Consider the following 21992-nt stretch of genomic DNA (forward strand, 5'->3'; position numbering starts at 1 on the left):
AGTAATGATGGCTAAAATTGAGGAGTATGAATTGCATCTGGCAATAACAAAAAAAGTGTTTCTGTGAAAGAGAAATTTCTTAGTAGTGATTGCAGATTTAAGTTTTAGGAAGTCTTTTTCTAGAGGCATTTGTCTGGAGTGTAGCCTTGTACAGAAGTGAAATGAGGGCAGTAAATGGTTTAGACAAGAAGAGAATAGAGATTTTTTAAATGTTGTGCTGCAGAAGAATGCTGAAGATTAGAAGGGTAGACTGAATAACTAATGAGGTAGTACTGAATTGAATTTGGGGGGAGGGGGGCAGGACAAAAATTTGTAACCTAATTGTACTAAAAAGAGAATTGATTGATAGGACATGTCCTGAGTCATGGAGGAATTGTCTGTTTGGTAATGGAGGGAATTGTGAATGGTAAAAATTGTTAAGGAGAAACAAAGGTGTGACTATAATAAGCAGGTTCAAACATATGGTCAGGGGGACTTCATAAAGTAATTTACACATTATTATGGCAGGTCAAGTAACTTATTGAATGCTGCACTACACTTCAAAGGACACAGATACATGATGCTATTTTTCAACATAGTCAGCAAGTCTCTGTAAACCATGGTCAGAACGTTCTACCAGTTGTTCATTTCCTCAACAATAGAAATCCACTCCATGGTCACAAAGTCATTCAGTAATCACTGTGTGAATGTCCACTTTGTCTGAACCTACCCCCCCCCCCCCCCCCCCCTCCCACCAGATGTTCTTCCAGCTTACCAAAAATATGGAAATCGTATTGTGCAAGATCTACACTTCCCAATCAGCATCGCCCACATCTATGTGACTTCTGTCAAATTGTAGCCACTATTTCACTACGACTGGGCACAACATTGCATTTGGTTCATATATCACCAGAAGTTCATGGTGAATATTTGTGCAAGTTTGATGTTTCACGTACAAGAATCTTACTATCCCTTGTACTTCAACTTCGGATTATGTTTCCATTTGTGTGCCATTTCACTTCCACACTGTGATGCACCTGTTGCCTGTATTGCAACAAGAACTGTCTCCACAGGAAACCTGGAATGTGTACGCTCTTATTAGTGACCCATTCTTATTGTGTGACAATCTTAGTGGGGGACATGTGTAACTTACTTTGTGAAGACCCTATGTAGGGTGCAGTAACTATGCAAAGGTTGGTTGATTTGGGGGGGGGGGGACCAGACATCAAGGTCATCAGTCCCACTATGCAAAGATGAAGAGGCTTGCACAGGATATAGTAGTGTGGCAATCCACATCAAACCAGTCTTTGGACTGAACACCACAACAATAAACAACAACCGTCAGCAGTTGATAAGCATATAAATAAGATACTGCTTCTGTACTTCCATTATTTCCTCTGCCTATTAAGCACGTACTCTTAACATGTTAGTTATCCCCACCCTCCCTCCTCACTGCTCCCTCCTCACCCAATTTTCTAAACTTTCCTCTTACCCAAAACTAATTAGTTACACTAGCAGTAAGGTGCAAGAATGCACATGCATGAGAACATAAGTACCAAACATGCAGTAACAATGCGGGGAAAATTAAATTGCATTTAAAAATGTACAGTATTGATGTTTGATTAAATTGTCTGTAATAGTTAAACTCCTCAGGAGCACTTTGGCCATGTACAGTAATTCTCTCCAGAACTGAAACATACTTTCTCAGTGTGGCATAATTAATTTGTGTTTCCTTACACAAATTACCCTATGCTGTAAGGCTGAGGTGCCTGTCTTCCACATGATGTGCAGTAGCACAGAGCTGGAAACTGACACATTATTTTCTCAGGATATCTCCATCAGGAGCACTCATAATTTAAAAAATCCATAGAAGTAGTGTTGGAATTCTATCCCAAAGGCCTTAAATTCTGCAACAGAATTCATAATGGAAGTGATACCACATTTTCTCCCAATGTCTTACACACTTCTCCCTCATATTTATCTCATGAGTGGTCTTCTAATTCTACCAACGCAAACATTTTAAAACAAATGTTGTTATCTCAGTAGTTACCAATAAAAACTGAAAATTTGTGTTTTTCAGACTTGCTTAACTGTTTCTGTTGGTACAGTTCTGTTTAAGTTTGTATATTTTGCTCTTTAGTCAAGAATTCCTTCTTCTATTTGAGGCATGGTCCTGAGGGTCATAAGCTTTATGAGGGCTAATAATAAAGTTTTAATCATTGCCACAAAAAATGAAGTTACAGAATAAATTTTTTGAAACTTCCTGGCAGATTGAAACATTGTGCTAGACAGGGACGCAAACCTAGGAACTTTGCCCTTTGTGGACAAGTGCTCTACCAACTTAATTTATCCACACGTGACTCATGACCCTGCACTCACTCCTTCACTACCACCAGTATCTCTCTCCTTCGTTCCAAAGACCATGCAATTTCTCCTACATGCCTTGCGAGACACACTCCTGGAAGAAAGGATGTAGCAGAGAACTGGGTAAGCCATAACCTGTGGGATTGTTTCCAGAATGAAGTTTCACTCTGCAGCAGCAAGTTTCACTGTGCAGCAGCATGTGGGCTGATTTGAAACTTCTAGATAGATTGAAAGTGTGTACTTGACCAGAACTTTAATGTGAGACCTTTGCCTTTTAGTGGGAAAGTGCTCTACCAACTGAGTTACTCAGTAGTTGTCAACACATTTGTTGGCACTACCCTTTTTTGTTCCCTTTCTGTGGTTGCTTTTTCATTTTTTGTTTGTCCCCAGATTTATGTAAATAAGTAATTGGAAACGCCAGTTCCAAAAGCTTAATGTTTTGAATATGTTTATTGGTCGCAACACAGTCATTTATTTAGTAGATGAATGCAACATTTTTGTGTCGCAGTGTTTGCATTTGTTATGTTACAAATTCATGTTTTAACTAATTTAATTCTCATACTTCCCATTTTCATTTCAGGAGAGTTCTACAGGAGAAAACGCCAGACATGCTACAGTATACGTGAGTATATTGTGGTTGTAACTGAAGTTAGGTGTTTTTAGACAATTGGTTTCTGCGAAAATTTATTTGTTTTATGTTTGAAAACTTTTAGTGGTCAACCAGAATTACATCAGGGAAACTCTTATTCACTTGATATGACATACCATCCAACAAATGGCCACCAGGATAATCACTCACCTAATTCTTCTCACCTGTCTGTTCAGAGTGGAGATGGAGCAACTCTTGTGTCTCGTACTCAGAAGCAACAAACTACACAGCAGGTTAGGTTTTAGTAGATATGATTGTTTACAAAATTATACACCGTGAATTTTATTGAACTCTCCAAAATAATAATAATAACAATAACAATATGCTTTTACAGGTTACTACTTTAACGAAAGTTGTTAGAGAAGTTCATCATGTTGGACCTGATGGTCAGCAAGTTGATTATGTTGGTCTTCCATATTCAGGAGCTGGAGTTGTACCACCTACAGCTACACCTTCGAATTATCCTCCTTTCACCAATTATGAGCTATTGACAGGGCAGGAAGGCTATCCTCCCATGGACCCAGGTTAGTAGTGTTCAGAAAGAAGTTTACATGTTTGAGTGTGTGAGTAGAGGCATGAAAATGCAGGTGATCTATTTGTATGTAAACATTTATCTCTTTAGAACACTGAAGATCAAATTAGCCATTTGTGATTGACAACATTACACCATTAAACAAACATTTTGACAGTGGAGCTGAAGCATAAAAGTGAGAAGAGATTTATTGTGTGTGATTAACAGTAATAAAAATATTTGTATGTATGGCAGAAAATCATTTATATTTTCCAAGCCCCAATGAACAGCAGTAACAGTTGTGAAACAGAATTGCAGTGAGAGGAATATATTCCAGAGCTCCAGAGGTTGTTTCCCCCCCCCCCCCCCCCCAGTCTGCTTTGATACAAATCAGTGGTATTTTCTTGCTATTTTCTGATGTAGTCAGAACTAAAGAAGAAACCACTAGTGTGCTCTAATGAAGTTTGAACATTCCATAAAACATGTGGTTAAGTCTCATTTTTATGGAATATAACATCAAAATACATGGAAAAAGAGACTCAACTGTAGAATACCAACTTCCTTGATGAGTCACCATTCATGTAAAATAAAAAATTAAGATAAACAAGAAAGAACAGTTTGCTGTATCTAATGATATCAAAAAATAGTCCACTTATTAAAAAATGAAAGAAAGAAAGAAAGAAATTGTTGTCAGTCCGTTTATTCAACAGACACTAAAGTTAGTTCTGCTATTTATCACTTCTTTCTGCCTAATTAATGCCTTTTGTGGCAAATTTATGTTCTAAGACTGTTGAACTGATGAGAAATGACAGTAAAATGAAAGTTTAATTTCTTTTACTTGATGAGGTGAAGAACATGGGACAGCTAAGTACGAAATATGATATTTCTTACAACAGATGCGGCCTTATGATAAAAGTCATTTTCGGATGAAGTTTAAAGTGACAGCAACTTGTATTTCATGATTATTTTATCTACACATTAAATATAAGAACACTGGATATCAGTGAATGGTACTTCCTTTATTTTTCACTAAAACACCAATATGGTACAGGTGCCACTTTTTCAGCACTCCTAAACTGAGCATAAGCTTTTAAGCTGCAGTATATGAAAGAGCTTCTGTAGGTAAATTTTTTCATCATTGAAGGCAAAAGGTTCTTGCACAAGTATATAGGTCCAAACATCAAAATAATAGAGGGAAATTTTTGTGTGAGCTTACAAGCCTTATGTTATTGCAAAATTATCACACATTTTACTTGTCACACTGCAAGTCTGTAAGTTCTAACTATAGGGTTGCATCCTGCACTGACTGGTTGTAAATTTATTTTGATGTGTCTGACCTTCACTTTGAAGTTCCGGGACTGGTCATAATGCTGCTTATCATGTGTTTTAATAAGGGATACTCTCCACTTTAAGCACTGCACTGTTAATTATATACGCATGCGTTTAAGGCTGCAGTGAGCTTAACACATGGTCATTCCTCTAAACAGAACACAGTTTGCACTTCTCCATAATGGCGACCAATCGTCACATTTTACCACGAGCACTCACTACCCAGGCAGTGAGCGAGAGTTAGAATTCGTGCTCATTTAACCGCCTCCTGAACAGGTCTGGATTAGATGATGCTATTGAGATGTGACATTACAATTGTTTTAAAATTTGTTATTGTTAAAACAATGGAAGTTCGGAATGTGAATAAGTAGTTTGTTTACAATGAGTGTTAAAAGAAACATTGTAAAAAAAATAGAAGTTTGATGTGAACTATATATATATATACCTCATTCATAAAGGCCTGAGTCAACAAAAATGTTTTAAATTGCTTCACTCAACTCTTAGCAGCCAATTACTTTCAGAAAAGACTGTTCACAATTTCTAGGCAGAATTTCATTTCGATTATGTTTCCTTCAGCTCAGCAGTAAATTTCGTGAAAGTTGACAGAAATCTGTTATTGTTGCAAATAACATTGATTCTGTGTGCTACACGATTGAAGGGAATTGGCACAGGTGTACCATGAGATACAGGCTTTCTTAAGCATATCAGAAACACCAATACAGTTTTGTGTGAACGCTTAGATGTGAAAGGGATCTGTTCCCCAATGAACACCACACAGTTTGATTGAAGTTTAAAACATTTGACGATAGAAACACAATCCATATGTGTATAACATTGTAACAGGAGATTAAACTTGGATATATTTGTATGAGCTGGAAACTGAGCAGCAGTTAGTCATTTTGGTGTTCTGATATGAACGAAAATCGACAAAATCAGTTCGTTTGTCACCCACTTCCGAGAAAATGGTTGCTTGTTACTTTGGTTATACCAAACACCACACAGTCATTGGTTTAAAATAGTGTTTTTTTTTTTTTAATCTTTTTGATAAGTAGAACCCTTTTTAATGTCCCCTTTTGTTGTGGAACCCAGGTTTGTTTCAGTGTTGTGTGTTTAATGCAGCATCCATAAGTGGATTATTTTCTATATCCTATCTACTTTTGACCATTCTGTAAAGAATTTATGTTGGTTTTGCAACCATAATTTATTAAACTGATAGTTCGGTAATATTTGCACCTGTCGGCATCTGCTTTCTTTGGAATTGGAATTATCACAGTTTTCTTGAAGTCTGACGGTATTTCACCTGTCTCATACATCTTGCACTTAAGATGGAAGAATTTTATCATGGCTGGCTCTCCCAAGGGTATCAGTAGTTCTGACAGAATGTCGTCTACTCCTGGGGCCTTGTTTCCACTTAGGTCTTTCAGTGCTCTGTCAAATTGTTCTCTCAGTATCACATGTCCTGTCTCATCTTCGTCTACGTGTTCTTCCATTTCTATTAACATTGCCTTCAAATTTGTCTCCCCAGTATAAACCATCTGTATACTCCTTCCACCTTTCAGCTTTCCCTTCTTTGCTTAGGACTGATTTGCCATCTGAGCTCTTGCTATTCATACAGCTGCTTCTTTTTTCTCCAAAGGCTTCTTTAATTTTCCTGTAGGCAGTATCTATCTTTCCCGTAGCGAAATGTGCTTCTAAATCCTTACATTTGCCCTCTAGCCATCCCTGCTTAGCCAGTTTGCACTTCTTGTCAGTCTCATTTTTTAGGCATTTGTATTCCCTTTTACTCACTTCATTTGCTGCATTTTTATATGTTTACCTTTCATCAGTTAAATTAAATATCTCCTGTGTTATCCCAGGGTTTCTACTAGGTCTTGTCTTTTTACCTATTTGATCCTCTGCTGTCTTCACTGTTTCATCTCTTAAAGCTACTCATTCGTCTTGTACTGTATTCCTTCCCCCGTTCTAGTCAACTGTTGCCTAATGCTCCCTCTGAAACTATCATTATTTTTAATGAATCCTAAAAATATGTAACTTTCATCATACTTCTTAAGTTTTTCAGTAACTGCTCTGGGTATACTTGTAGAAGAATCAGTTGACCTTACTTCTTTCAGATGATTTTATTGAAATAATTCTCATTACTACCATAATAGTCTTTAGGAAAAGAGCTGATTGTTGAGTCTGAAGCAGATGGGTAAAGTTCTATAGTAGAATGTGTTACTGGTTTTTTAAAGCCACGTCTCCATCCTTCCATCCTGCAACAAAATGTCAAAAATGGTTTTATGACAAAAAATAAGTTTTTATTTTTAGCCTGAATAAAGCTTAAATGGTTACTTACATTGAAAGTATTATTAACAGCAGAATATAAACCTCAAAAAATATTAATGCAAACAGACTGTACCTTTTATATAATTTTCTTAAAAAGGTGGAAAGATGGAGGGGAGGGGCTGGGGGTTCAAAATATTATGTAGACAGTGATCATCATCATCTCCTCCTCCTCCTCCTCCTCCTCCTTTCTTCTGGTAAAGTGTGCAAAATTTTATCAAGTTAGAAGTAAAACTGTATTTTTCTGTAACAAACAAACCTGCAGATATTCTTCTTCAAATATATAGACTGAAGTTACAAAGCATAATATGGTTCACCTTTCTGATTATTGACGATAAAGTGATAGAGACTGCTGTGAGTGTGGATGACACTTGCGTTTTGCACAGCCCATTACAGTCAAGCCCTGTGCAGTCTTTCCCTCATTGTGATTTTTTTCCATCTCCGAGGTTGCTATCTGGTCTCCAATAAGCGCTGCCTTACTCTCTGCTGTCGTCGCATTTGTGCTGACTGTTCAAATCCGTAATTGGAAGTGAGAGGTAGAAGTTAACATCAAAAAATTTTAAGTCACTTTCTCGAATATTATGAAAAAAAGGCACATAAGTGTCTCCGAACCTTCAAGTGTGATATCCACAGCTTCTCAGGGTTCTGTGGGACAGTTTTAGAGATGCTGCCTTAGAGGATTGAAGAACAGTTAATGCAGAATATTGTACACTTTGTTTGCCACAATTGATTGATGAAATTGGGAGAAACAAGTGAAAATTTCACATAATTCCTCTCCATGTCAAACAGTTGATTATTTGATGGGAAAAAACATGGAATGAATGTCTCATTGCTGGCATTCACCGATTCATCACCCAACATCTTATTTCTTTTCCCATACATCAAAACAAAAACTGCATGGACATTTATCAGAATCTACAGAATCATTAAAAACTATATTTTTAAGGTGCATAAATTTTAAAGGTGAAGACTTTGAGTAACAATAAAGTGGTTTGTACCACAAAAAATTTTTCTTTCATTGTGTTTATAAAAACATAAAAAGCCACCCTTGTATGCACATTAACTAATATTGTGGGGATAGCTGCTTTTTTGGAGTGAGTGTTGTTGCTGTATTATGTGGAATCCAGCAATGGTGTTGTCATTTAAAGTGCTTTAAGCTTTCATCGGCAACCTCTGCTGTTAGTGCGATTTGAAGGTGTGTTTGACAGCTCACTTAGGCAAGTGTGTGTGTGTGTGTGTGTGTGTGTGTGTGTGTGTGTGTGTGTGTGTGTCTGATAAATCACACAGACAGTAGCATGGACATAATCGTTGCTTCTGTGATTTGTGATCACAATGTAGTGACACTATTACTTCAGTCTGTGATGCTGGGAAAGTCAGTTGTATATTTCCTAGTAAAGTGGTTCCATAAATATAAATCATTATTTTATTTAAATGCATCACTGTCATATGTTACATAATTTTGTTAGATGGTTTAAATGCAATGAGATTATGTTCTGTTACAGTGTGCTGTTGAATCAATATCTCTGTAATTACATCAGCCTCAGCCAATGTATTGTATCAGTATAGCATTTGGAATATAACACTCATTTGTTTTTGTTTAGTGAGTGTTGGATGCAATAATGTGACCAAGTGCATGAGATGACAGCAGTGCTACATATAGTCCCTTCATCTTCATGTACATGATTACTCTGTAGCTCACAATTAAATTCTGGCAGAGGGTTCATCAAACCACCTTCAAACTACTTCTCTACCACTCCACTCTCGAACAGTGCATAGGAAAAATGAACACTAAAATCTTTCTGTAAGATGTTTCCTTACTATGTAGGGGGCATCACGAAGTATTTTCACACTCTGAGGAAAAAGTTGGTGATTGAAATTCATTGAAAATATTCTGCCACAATGAAAGACATCTTTGTTTTAATGATTGTCACCCCAATTTGCGTATCACACCTGTTGCACTCTCTCCCCTATCAAACGATAATACAAAATGAGCTGCCCTTCTTTGAACTTTTTCTATGCCCTCCATCAATTCTGTCTGAGGCTGATTCCACACTGCAAAACAATACTCCAGAAGAGGGCGGACAAATGTAGCGTAAACAGTCTCTTTGGTAGACCTGTTGCATTTTCTAAGTGTTTGCCAATAATATGCAGTCTTTGGTTTGCTTTCCCCACAACGTTATCTCTGTGATCATTCCAATTTAAGTTATTGGTAATTGTAATATCTGAGTATTTAGTTGAACTTACAGCCATAAATTCGTGTTTTTCATCCTCTGACTGAAATTTAGCGGATTCCTTTTTGTAATTATGTGGATCGCTTCACACTTTTCACTATTTACAGGCAATTGCCATTCTTCGCACCATACAGATATCATGTTTAAATCATTTTGCAATTTGTTTTGACCCTCTGATGGAGTTTATAAAGTAGTAATTGACAGTATTATCTGCAAACAATATAGAGGGCTTTTCAGATTGTCTCCTAAATCATTTATTCCTTGGGGAACTCCAGATATTATCTCTGTTTTACTCTATGACTTTCTGCCAATTACTATTAACTGTGACTTTTCTGACAGGAAATTTTGAATCCAGTTGCACAACTGAGATTATACTCCATAGGCATGCAATTTGATTAGAAGTCGCTGGTTAGGAATGGCGTCAAAAGCTTTCTGGAAATCTAAAAATATGGAATGTGGCTGGAACATCTGGACCAAAGGCCTTGCCTTCATTAAGTTATTTAAGCTGCTTCACTACACCAAGGATATCTACTTCTAAGTTTCTCATATTGGCAGTTGTTCTTGATTCAAATTCTGGAATATTTACTTCATCTTCTTTGGTGAAAGGATTTTGGAAACCTGTATTTAGTGGCTCTGCTTTAGTGGTACTGCCATTCATAATATCACCATTGTTATTGGAGAGTGAAGGTATTGATTGTGTCTTTTTGCTGGTGTACTTTACATATAACCAGAATATCTTTCAATATTCTGCCAGAGTCGTGACAGTGTTTCATTGTAGAAACTGTTAAAGGCACCTCGCGTTGAAGTTCGTCCTAAATTTTGAGCTTCTGTAAAACTGTACCAATCTTGGGATTTCTGCATTCTTTGAAATTTGGCATACTTTTTTTCATTACTTCTGCAACAACATTGTGACCATGTTTTGTGTAACACGGGAGATCAGTACCATCTATGATTAGTTTATTTGGTTTATATCTCTCAATTGCCATCAATACTATTTCTTTGAAGTTAAACTATGTCTGGTCTACAATTACTATGTCAGATTGCAAGGAGTGGAGAGACACTCTTAGGAAGGTGTCAAGTGAATATTTTATCTGCATTTTTTAAATAGATGTATTTTGCATTTATTTTTTATGGGTTTTGATGTTACAGTATTTAGTCTTGCTACAAGCACCTTGTGATCACTAATCCCCATATCCGTCATGATGCTCCCTATTTGCTCAGGATTATTGGTTGCAAACAGGTCAAGTATGTTTTCACAATCCTTTTGTTTGAACAGTTCAGCAATTAAGTCATTTGAGATTGGGGGGGGGGGGGGGGGGGGTTGCAGGTTGATAAAAGGAATTAATTATTAATTTACTCTGGTTGTCAACTATAACCTCTACCCACACTAACTCACAGGAACTATCTACTTCAGTTTTACAACAAGATAACTACTTTTGACAGCAGTAAACACTCCAGCACCAACTATATTTAATCTGTCCTTTATGAATACAGGTCCTTCATGAAAATTACAGCTGAACTTATTTTTGGCTTTAGCTGGCTTTCTGTATCTATAACAATTTGAGCTTCAGTGCTTTCTGTTAGCACTTGAAGCTCTGGTTGTTTTCGAGCACAGCTATGACACTTTGCAACTGCAATACTGATTTTTGCTAAGTCTACCTTCCTGTGTTTGTCCTGCACCCCTTTTAGACTGACAGCCTTTCTGTAGTTTCCCAACACCCTGTAACCTAAAAAATCGCCTAGCTCCCTCCACACAGCCCCTGCTACCCTTGTAGCCAATTCCTTTGTGTAGTGTGCACCTAACCTATTAAGCAGAACCTGGAGACCCACTACCCTATGGCGCAAGTTGAAGAATCTGCATCCTACACTGTGACAGAACCATATGAGCCTCTGATTTGGACCTTGTACTTGGCTCTGTTCCAAAGGACCACAGTCAGTTCTGTCATTGAGGCTACAAATGTTGTTCTGTCGACAGTGCTACAGATGATGATCTACACCTTCATATCTCGAGCAAGACTAACAGTCTTTACCATCTCAGCTAGCTGCACGAAACCAGAGAGAATCTCTTCCCATCCAAAGCAACACACATAATTAGTTCTGAGATGAGCCACCACCTGCAGTTGACTGCACTCTGTGTTCTTCATGGCATCCAGAAGCAGCCTTTCCACATCTGGAATGACTCCTCCCGGTATCCACACAGCATGCCCACTAGATTCCTTCTACTCCATGGCAGCTATACCCTTAATGGTCTCCATTACATGTCTAAGTTTGGAGCTCCCAACCACCAGTTATCCTACCCTCTGTAAATGCCCAGATCTTGCACGCTGCATTACTTCCTCTGGAACAGGGCAAGTGGCTGCATCTGGCTCAGGGACTTCATCAGCCACAGATAGCACCCGAAACCTGCTCATCAGACGACCTGGGAAGGTCCTCCGGTTGGCCTCCTGCAAAAATCTTTCACTGCCTACCACACCTTGGAGCAACCTCCCACTCGACCACAAGTGAGGGATCAACTTCAGTGTGGGCAGTACCCATTGCTGTCACATTACTGGACCGATTAGGGACATTTGGGACATGCTGTACATCTCACAGATCCTCACATCCAGCCCCCCACAGTGATGCCCACTGGCAATAGCCTCAAGCTTTGTGACCAAAGCCAACACTGCCTGGAGCTGTCCACAAAGGGTCACTAACTCAGCTTGCATCTGAACACAGTAATCACGAACCCTATCCATACCAAAGATGGCAAAAGTGTACACTACATAGTTATTAGAATGCTAACCTGTGCCTAGTAAGCCCATAAACACACAAGAAATTAAAAAAGCTAAACGAGTATCCTCATAGAAACTGAAAATAAGTTTCTCCTGTTTGGAGCTTGTAAATATAATTTGCAAACAAATGGTGTACTTGCCTTTGTCTGCAGCAGCAGCAGTGGAAGGTTCTGCCTCACTGATGGTCTAACGGACACTTCATTCTGTTGCAATCCCTTCCTTTCCACTCAGTGTGCCATGTAGATGATGATGATGATGATGATGATGATGATAACGATAACGATAACGATAACAACGTGAAGACATTTATTAGTTCTTATGATGTAACAATTGTAATATAATCTAGTCATTTTTGTTCTAACCTTTTTTTTTTCACAGCACGGAGGTATCCAGATGCTTATCATCCGAGTTACCAGGATTATGAGCAATATCCTCCGCAGCCTGAATACCCATACCAAAACCCAGCATATCCAGGTGGCTTTGCACCGTATGGTGATGCTTCCAACTATGTGGAACAGCCAGGTTACGTTGAACGGCCAACAACACCACCCAGTCCAAGTGAAAGAAGTGAATCGCCACCTTTGCAGCAGTCTCTTCAGCATGGTAATTTGTAATATGTTTTTAAGAATTTCATCCTTAGTCATGCAATGAATAGTGTAGGAATGTATTTTCAGTTTTGAAACAAAAGTTTTAATGTGAAAGCTGTAATTTTAAAGTTAAGTTCATTGTTATAAATGAAACTACAAATTTCACTTTCCACCACCCCTTCTTATATGAATGTAACCTCTGCCTTAGATTTTCTGTTGCCTGTTGTCCTTGGGGGTCCTTGTTTTTGTGATGTGCCGAAGCACCTGGACAATATAATGGCTCTGGATTTAGTACTTAATATATCTGAAATAATAAATAGCATCAGTGTGTTGTATGACAGACAATGAGTGCTTTACTTTATGGTTGTTGTTGTCAGTAACCAAATATGTACAGTTTTTCTTAATTAATGAGAACTCCAATTTTCCAGAACAATCAGTTACTAAAAGTAATGTGTACTAGTCTCTGGCAGGTTGCCTGCCTCCAGAGGTGCCATACACTATGTGGAACATGTTGCATCCAGTTTTGTTTGGGCAGTGCACATGGTCCTTGTGATTTTGCATCCTGATAAGTACTTCAGATTTGGCACCGCAGTCGCTTGCTATTTGTAGCTGTGTTCATACTGGAGCACTTTGCATCAGCAGATCATTGGAGATCCTTGTGCATTTTGAGGATATAAATTTGATGTTACTCTGCTGGCATCACATTTATATGATAGAAGTAACTGATGAACAATTGCCAATGTGAGACAGAGTGGAGCTGAATCTGGAGTATATCAAGGATTCCTGACTGGAAAATATTTTAATTTGAAGTAGTACTGGCAAAGGTGCAATATTCTGTTTAGATGTTTCAGGAAGTTGTAGTCTCAATAAAGAAACACTGTGCATATTAGGTTCCTGCAGTGTAATAATATACATTGATTCAATATGCTGTAAGCAGACGTCAGTCAGCGACCCCATATACAGGTGCTGGTCCGCTATGCAGTGGACATTGTTTATTCGTTTGTGCATTTGGTCAGGCTCACATGAAGCAGTGTGGAAGGCTCTTGTTCCATTTGGCTAGGGCAAATTTAAATTGTGCACTTAAAGAAAGTGTTTAATATTACGCTAGTGCATTATTCATGTTGAGATTTACTGTGCAATATCAGTGCAGCATGGAAGATCTGTGACAAAACCTGGTCACTTTCATACTAATAGAGAGCAAAAACCAGACCACAGCAGTTTAGGTCCGCCAGCATGGTAGCTCAGCGTGTTCGGTCAGAGAGCCGGTTGGCCTCTGTAATAAAAAAAAAAACTGAGTGGAAGGATCAACAAACGAACTTGAATGGATGTCATGTGACGTCTGCAATGACCAAACACAATGATAAACAACAAACAAATGCAAAAAAAAAAAAAAAAAAAAGGTCTCAGAATGTTGAAGAGGATTGCACAAAAAAACCTAGCGAATGACGTGTTAATTCAGTCGCAGTTGGATGTGAGATGTGCAGAATGAACTTCTTTTCAGAAGACAACTACCAAACCTCTTAGTCACTGCCAAGTGTATGTAAGGATGGTGCAAATTATACCAGAACTGTGCATAATGAGCTGGCAGTAGTTAGAAATTAATAATGTGTGTCACTCTTCACCTTTATTTCCAGTGTATGGGAGATACCCAAAGGGGCTTGTGTGTTGGAATGATTATTTCCTACCATTAAATGTGGAGATAGCTCTGCCATGATGTTTTTCAACAGTTTCATGGTGTCCTGTTGATATTATAATTTCCAGTGTTGAATTATGGCCAAGGATTATAAGGACATTAAAGCTGACAGAGTGTATATAGTTTCACAGCTAATGTGTTGTAACTAGAACACATTTTGCTGAGTGATGATGTCTCATATCATTGTTTGAATGAATTCTGTGAATTTTCTTTGTATTTAAAGCATTGCAGCTCGGTTGTTTGATTCTGTCGTACTAGCTGGTGACACTTTTATCCCTTTGTGTATTTTCTTATGTTTGAAGTTATCGCTGCCGTTAAATATCTCTTTTGATTGCAAAGCTGATAAATCTGATGGCATGGTCATTATTCCCCTCATGTCAATGGTTTCTTTCAGCTGTTGAGTGCGGTCTTCCAGTCTTGGTATTCATATTGCCAATGTAGAGTTTGCTGAAGTTATTCAGAATGGCACCTACTATCAGTTCCAGTTCTGGACAGAACTCTTCCTTAACTAATGGAAGAGTTTCTTCCATAGGCACATGACAATCCACAAAAGTTGCTATGCATTCTTTCGTATCTGTCATTAATAACAAAATTCTAGGGATCACAGCTATAAACAGTTAATATGTTAGTGATCACAGTCTTGCTCACACATATTGCTAAAGAACAGTCATTTATTATTTTCTAAGTTGTATTAACATGGGCACTTGGGGAATCAACACTAGATAATCATCTAGAGAATGTAGTGACTTCATTAACATGTTGCAACACGAGTTTCCCACTACTGTTAAATTGCAAGATTGAGTAGAATTTATAAAAAGAAAAATGGCAGAATGAGCCCACTCATCAGTGAGATGTTACACCCATCTGGCCTGGACGCATCCACTGATTTGTTTGAGGAGGGTATCATAAAATGCTTCTCCCGAAGCAAATAGGCTGACAACTGTTGTAACAGGTCCTGGATATCCTGGATATTGGCATTTGAACAGAGTTGACATTCAAGCTCGTCCCACACATTCTATCCGGGGCAGATCTGGGGACTTTGCTGGCCACTGAGTACCTCAACATCATGTATACTGTTTTTAGATATGTGTGCCCTGTGTGGAAAAGCATTGTCTGTAAACTGGGGCCACAATACTGTCACATAAGAGGTAACACATGAGGGCACAAGTTGTTCATGTCATACCATTGTGCTGTCAGAGCTCTCTAGATCACTAACAGATGTGACCTAAAGTAATACCTGATGGGTCCCCACACTATAATGCCTGGAGTAACATAGCTATGTTGTCCAAAGCTTTGGAAGGAAAGAACCTCTCCTGCTGTCACCACCATACTCCCCAACAATGTTCACCCACAGTAGTGCAGAACCCTATCTTTTTGCTTAACACAGTGTGACACCATTCGTCAGCAGTCCACAATTCTTGGACGTGGCACTATTCCAGGTGTAGCCAGTTTTAATGGTATGCTGTGCCTGGGACAGTAATTCCCCAGACCAGCAGCTGTTAGTCTCTGGCCTTTGGTGCGGGATGGCATAGAATGTTGCATGAAGTCCATTGCGTATTCTCAGATGGGATGCACAGATGTTGAAGGGGCTACGATGTACCTGGTTCACAATATGGTTATCTTCGTTTTGATGGTCAGATGTGGTCAACCGGTACTTGATGATGCCTGTCCTCACATTTGGGCCACTATCACATCCAAATTCCCCACAAATCTGGATACTCTATGAATTGAACATTCAGCTAAATTGAGGCCCACAATGAGGCCCCTTCAAAACCCTGTCAGCACATGACAATGCTCTCACACAGGTACCCAGCATCTCCATGTGTCTCATAGTGATCACTCAACATCTGTCTCTGTTTGTGCCCCTTCGTACCCAACCATGCATGCTAACAACATTAAACATGGATAACAATAATACATGCTGGTGGCCGCTCTACTTGTTACAAAGAATTGCAACTCGAATCGTGTAAATACCTGCCGACGGTGTGTACGTGTACAGAGTTTCATTGACATTTTACCACGCCTTATATATATATATATATATATATATATATAAAAATAATCATTTACGACAGTTATAAGCTTTCAGAAATTCATAATAATTCAAAATATAACAAACCATTCCCAAGTTTCTGTGCAGCAGACAAACAATAGGTGAGTCAGATAATTCTTCTGATTTGCACAAGAAGCATCAGTTAGTTTAATTTTTAAGTGATTTTCTATCTGATGTATTTGTTCTCGCTTGGGTAAAGAAAAAGTCAACTTAAACATGTACAGAATAGGTTGGAAACCTTCTTTTGCATTACATACATTTTGACATTCTATGTGCTAGTGTGCCAAAGATGAACCCTGTATCTTCATCTCACTCAAAACTTCAGTAATTCCCACACACATTTTCAGTTTGATATGGCTAACGGAACCTTGCATAAAATATGTATATGTATGAAGGTATGATGGCGGTTTATGTTTGTGTCAACCTTGCATAAAATATGTATATGTATGAAGGTATGATGGCGGTTTATGTTTGTGTCAACTTAGCTCTGGAAGGGCTGGAGCAATTTCAACCAAACTTCTACACGCATATCTTACTATCATTAGTCTCTTTAAGCTGTAGGTAGGACGGCAAGGGGTTGACATTTAAAAAAATTGCAAATTATCAATATTAATGTATCCCAGATTTTCAGTTGTTTAATATTGTTGTTGAAGTTTTCTTGGTCACAATAGTCTGATTTAAAGTAGTTGCCACTTGACAGGTAGCAGGTTGCACCTCTTTCGCCACCACTGGCATTCTCAGCCCCCACTGTGTTGTCACTTGTGCTGCGCTGTCTAAAGCATAATGCCAGCCAGTCCTCAGCAAGCTGATGTAGTGAGAGATTTGTGTGTCTTCCAGCTTTGTGTACCTTACAATGAGTGATGAAACTAGTCAAAAGAGGGGTAGATCAAGACTGCCCACACCTAGAAAACTTTGAAAGAGTGTCAGACGTGGTCGTGATTAAATGCAGTCAGTCATCTGAATTCGTGTTTTCCACAAGGCAGTGCTCTGAGAGAGAGAGAGAGAGAGAGAGAGAGAGAGAGAGAGAGGGAGGGAGGGAGGGAGAAGGACCTCTTTTTTCCTTTGTATAAAGTGGTGGAGTGAACTGCAGCTGCTCTGCAAATCAGCAAATGATCAGTGATAAGAATCTGCAAGGAGAAATTCACGAAAGAAGGCTCAGGCTAGTCATCAAAATTGGTCACACCAAAATTGGAGGCGCCTTGAAAATAGGGTCACAAATCTCAACTCTTTTCACAAAGGTGCAATTTGTCATCAGATATATGCATAATATTTGAGAAAGGAGTAGTCAACGCCCAAAAAGCCACGTGCTACCTTTGTAGCAGTGGACCTATTTCAGGATAGTAAATAAGACTTGTAAACTAGTAATAAAAAAGTTAGGATTCCACTGTGAATCCATTTCTGGCCACAAGTTGTCAATGGAATGCCAAGATATTGCAGCATGGTGATGGCACGTTCATAGAGAATTAGTATGGACAAAATTGATGATATTTTTTGGTTTGATGAAACATGGGTGAATGCAGGACTCGGTTTGAAAAAAAAAAAGCTGGACAAACAATACCATCAGCAGTAGTATGGAGCTCCAATCGGCAGAGTAAAAAGAATAATTTTAGCACATGCCAAAAATTCAAAAGGTTTCATTTCTGGTTTTTTACTGGTCTTCACTTCAAACAAGACCTCAGGCTACCACAAAGAGAAGAGCCAAAATACTTTTGCAAAATGGTTTGAAGAGACTGTGCTTCAAAACTTAATGAAAAACTTCATAATTGTCATGGATAACACTCCATATCGTTCGGTTATATAAGACAAGGCATCCACAAATGAAGAAAAAAGAGATTGTTTGCTGGTTAGAGAAGCGTAAGATACGATTTGACAGTACCTTGACAGCAGCAGAATTATTATAAGTTGTGTTGCAACACAAGTCGAAGAAACCTGATTACATTGTGGATGAAAAGCAAAAAAACGTGGACACAAAGTGCTCAGTTTGCCTCCCTACCGTTGCCACTTCTATGCAGTAGAACTGATTTGGGCTCAGGTTAGACATCAAATTGCTGCAGAAAATAAAAACCTATTGTTGACTGAAGTGAAACAGCTTTTGAAGAAGGTTGTTGAAAAAGTGACACCAGAAAAGTGACGGAAGGTAGTGGATCATGTGAAAGGAGTGATACAGGAAGCGTGGAACAATGAAGGTGTGTTAAACAATGCATCCTTGACTTGATAATATCTGTCACTTTTAGCAGACACACTGATAGCTCCACTATGACTATGACTCTGAATGAAGTGGCATCTTCCCCTGTCTGATTAGTATGTAGAGTATAGTGGACTTTAATGGATGTCTTATCTCCATTAAATTGTGTGTGTGTGTGTGTGTGTGTGTGTGCGCGCGCGCGCGCGCGCGTGTGTGTGTGTGTGTGTGTGTGTGTGTGTGTGTGTGTGTGTGTGTGTGTGTGAGAGAGAGAGAGAGAGAGAGAGAGAGAGAGAGAGAGAGAGAGAGAGAGAGAGAGAGAGAGACTTTATTTTGATGAATTTTTATTTCCTGCTGGAAGACTAAGGAATACTATTCAACCAGCTCCACCGAGCGAGGTGGTGCAGTGGCTAGCACACTGGACTCGCATTCGGAAGGATGACGGTTCAATCCTGCGTCCGGCCATCCTGATTTAGATTTTCCGTGATTTCCCTAAATCGTTCCAGGCAAATGCCAGGATGATTCCTATGAAAGGACACAGCCGACTTCCTTCCCTGTCCTTCCATAATCCGATGAGACCGATGCCCTCACTGTTTGGTCTCCTTCCCCAAACAATCCAACCCGACCCTCGACCAGGTCCCCTCATCTCCTTATGTAGACACAAAGACGTCATTTCAAGTGTGTAGTATTTTCCAAGATATGCAGAGATAAGAAGGAAACTTATCCAGGCATGAAAATTTCTCCTGTTTCAATGACCAATATAACACCAATCCTAAATAAAATTAAGAAAATATTTTTGACGTGCTTACAAATACCACTGAGAGTGATACTATACGTAAATCAGAATTTTTATTTCATTTTTATAGGACATAGAGACTAAACTTCATACTTATTTCAAGCTAAATACTGACACAATTGCATAAAAATGCTACTTTCAGAAGCAGATATGTAGGAAACTCAGTGCAATATGAAAATTTTAAAAGATTTGTAGCCAAGCAAGATTTTTTAGTAATCAACAAAGAAAAAGTATGACTGTGAGAGCATTAGTTTTTGAGATATGACATGAGAAGTTTGAAGCTGTTTACAAATGGGAAAATTTAATCTGTTTCAAAAAAATTCATGTAGCTCTTTCCCTAATTAAAATTAATTACAGATTTTTGACTCGCCATCGTATCGGAATTTGAGATGTTTTTACTTGATTTTTGGTAAAAATAGAGGCTTTAAAATGATTTTCTATCACAGTGGAGAGTGATACACTGTGGCAGCTGCCTGTAGACTGTATTTAATGCAACAACACTGCAACTTTGGAGCTTAAATACAGAGTGACAGCTACTTTAAGTCAGACTATAGGTTGACTGGTGCCAGTCCCAGTGACATTTAATTCTAGGTTTAGCTAAACAGAACTCTGTAGAACTACCTGGAAAGGCTTATATTGATAAAACATGTAAAATGTCTGTAATGGAAAAAGTTATTCATTAATGGTGAATGGTGACCTGACGATTTTCTGTTAGACAGAAAAAATGATCAAATGCCAAATAAAAGTTATTTTGTTTACATGTTTACAAAATTAAAAGTACTTTGTAGTAATCATAAAGTGTAGTCAATAAGTTAATTTTGTTGATGGTCCTGTCCTTTGTGTAGGAAAGAAAGTAAATATGATAGAAGAGAAGGTGTGTGTAAAATCGTTACATAATTAACCTGTATTGACCAATAACTATCATCTTCCTCCATTTAATTTTCATATAAACTGATTATGGCACTAATAATGCTATGCTGAGCCTCCGTATTAACATAAGAGTGTATGCTGAAAAGTAATGCCTCTTAATTTTTTATTCGAAAACTCTTAGAGCTTTTAAATAAAACATGTTATTAACATTCTGCATCTTAATTCTTCATTTGTACAAATTTGCAATCCTCTGTTTTTCCAAATTGTAGTGGGTAACATGGTGATGCATAACATAACAATGTTGGCACATGAGAAACAGTTGTAATTGAGTTTCAAATTTGAAGAGTTTGTCCACACATGAAGCACCCTCTCTTTCACTACGACAATGCCAGACCACACACGAGTGCTGCGACAATCTGATGCCTTGGGTTCACTGTCATTGATCATGCTCATACAGTCCCGACTTGGCCCTATCCGATTGTCGTCTTTTTCCAAAACTGAAATAGTACCTTTGAAGACTTTCCTTTGATAGTGATGAAGCAGTGCACACAAAGGTGGTGATGTGGCTTCATCAAAAAAGTCAAACCTTCTACACTGACGTTATCAACAAACTATTCTCTCGTTGGAAGAAATATGTTTGTCAGCAGGATGACTGTGTTGAGAAATAAATACGAAGACTTGAAGAATAAAGACATAGAATGTTAATAAAGTTTGTTTTATGTAAAAAGCTTGAATAGTTTTCGCATAAAAAATTTGTAGGCATTACTTTTGAACAGGCATTCTTTTTCTTAATTGACACAGTAGGAAAATGTCAATTATGAAGTGACAGAGGTTATTAATTTTTTTTTTCGTGGAATGCAGAAACAACTCATTTCGTAAATATGGTCATGTGAAAAGAAAAAAGTGGTACCTTTGGTAGTGATGCCAGTGACAGTGGAACGAAATGGGGGGGGGGGGGGGGGGGGGCGATTCTTGACCATGCAAAACTAGTAAAAAAATTATAAAAAGAAAAGGAAGAGGCAGAATTCTGAAATTCTCTTGGATAACACTGGTATAGGTTGTCATAAAGTACACTGCAGGTTTCATCATTTGTGCTTCAATTCAGAACATATGTAGGGCGTCAGTCTTATTAGGTTTTTGTTTCTGGTGTCGCAATACTAGTGCAAATTAACTGTGCTCTATTGAACTCCTGACAACTACTCTGTTAATGTTTTGGAAACAAAAAATTCAAGTACCAATCTGTGTGCCTGTGTATTATTATAACACTTCATTTGTTCATTATTAACTATACACCACTTAAACGCCACTGTTCTGTTGCTCTTCAGAAACTCTGGATGAAATGTATATAATGCAGCATACCTGACAGTGTGAAGCCAAGATCAGTATTCTGGGAGGTGACAGACATGGTCATTTGAAACAATAATGTTGTTATGGACCTCTGCTCTACATTGTATGAAGTCCAAGACAAATGTCTATAATTGTTTAGCATTGTTATGAAATAGTTTTATTTTATTGTTTATTTGAATGTTTCAGTTGTTTACTATTTGTCAGCTTACAATATGCAGCAATTCACAATATGTATTCCCAAAGGTCACTGTCAGATTCAGTATATCTTCATTTATTGCACTGCATTTCTTAATGCATCTCTATGCTAC

At 38.2% G+C, this 21992-nt stretch overlaps 1 protein-coding gene across 8 annotated transcripts in view; it reads left to right on the forward strand.

Moving 5' to 3' along the window:
* The window catches only part of LOC126470197 (catenin delta-2), a 494830-nt gene that overhangs the window by 366707 nt on the left and 106131 nt on the right, over nt 1-21992 (forward strand). For all 8 annotated transcript variants that reach the window (XM_050097862.1, XM_050097867.1, XM_050097861.1 and 5 more), the window contains 4 exons: nt 2924-2965; nt 3057-3225; nt 3327-3516; nt 12535-12759. In XM_050097862.1, coding sequence (XP_049953819.1) covers nt 2924-2965; nt 3057-3225; nt 3327-3516; nt 12535-12759 — 626 coding nt within the window. The remainder of the gene's footprint in view (nt 1-2923; nt 2966-3056; nt 3226-3326; nt 3517-12534; nt 12760-21992) is intronic.

This window comes from Schistocerca serialis, chromosome 3, assembly GCF_023864345.2.
Source record: "Schistocerca serialis cubense isolate TAMUIC-IGC-003099 chromosome 3, iqSchSeri2.2, whole genome shotgun sequence".
Lineage (NCBI taxonomy): Eukaryota > Metazoa > Arthropoda > Insecta > Orthoptera > Acrididae > Schistocerca > Schistocerca serialis.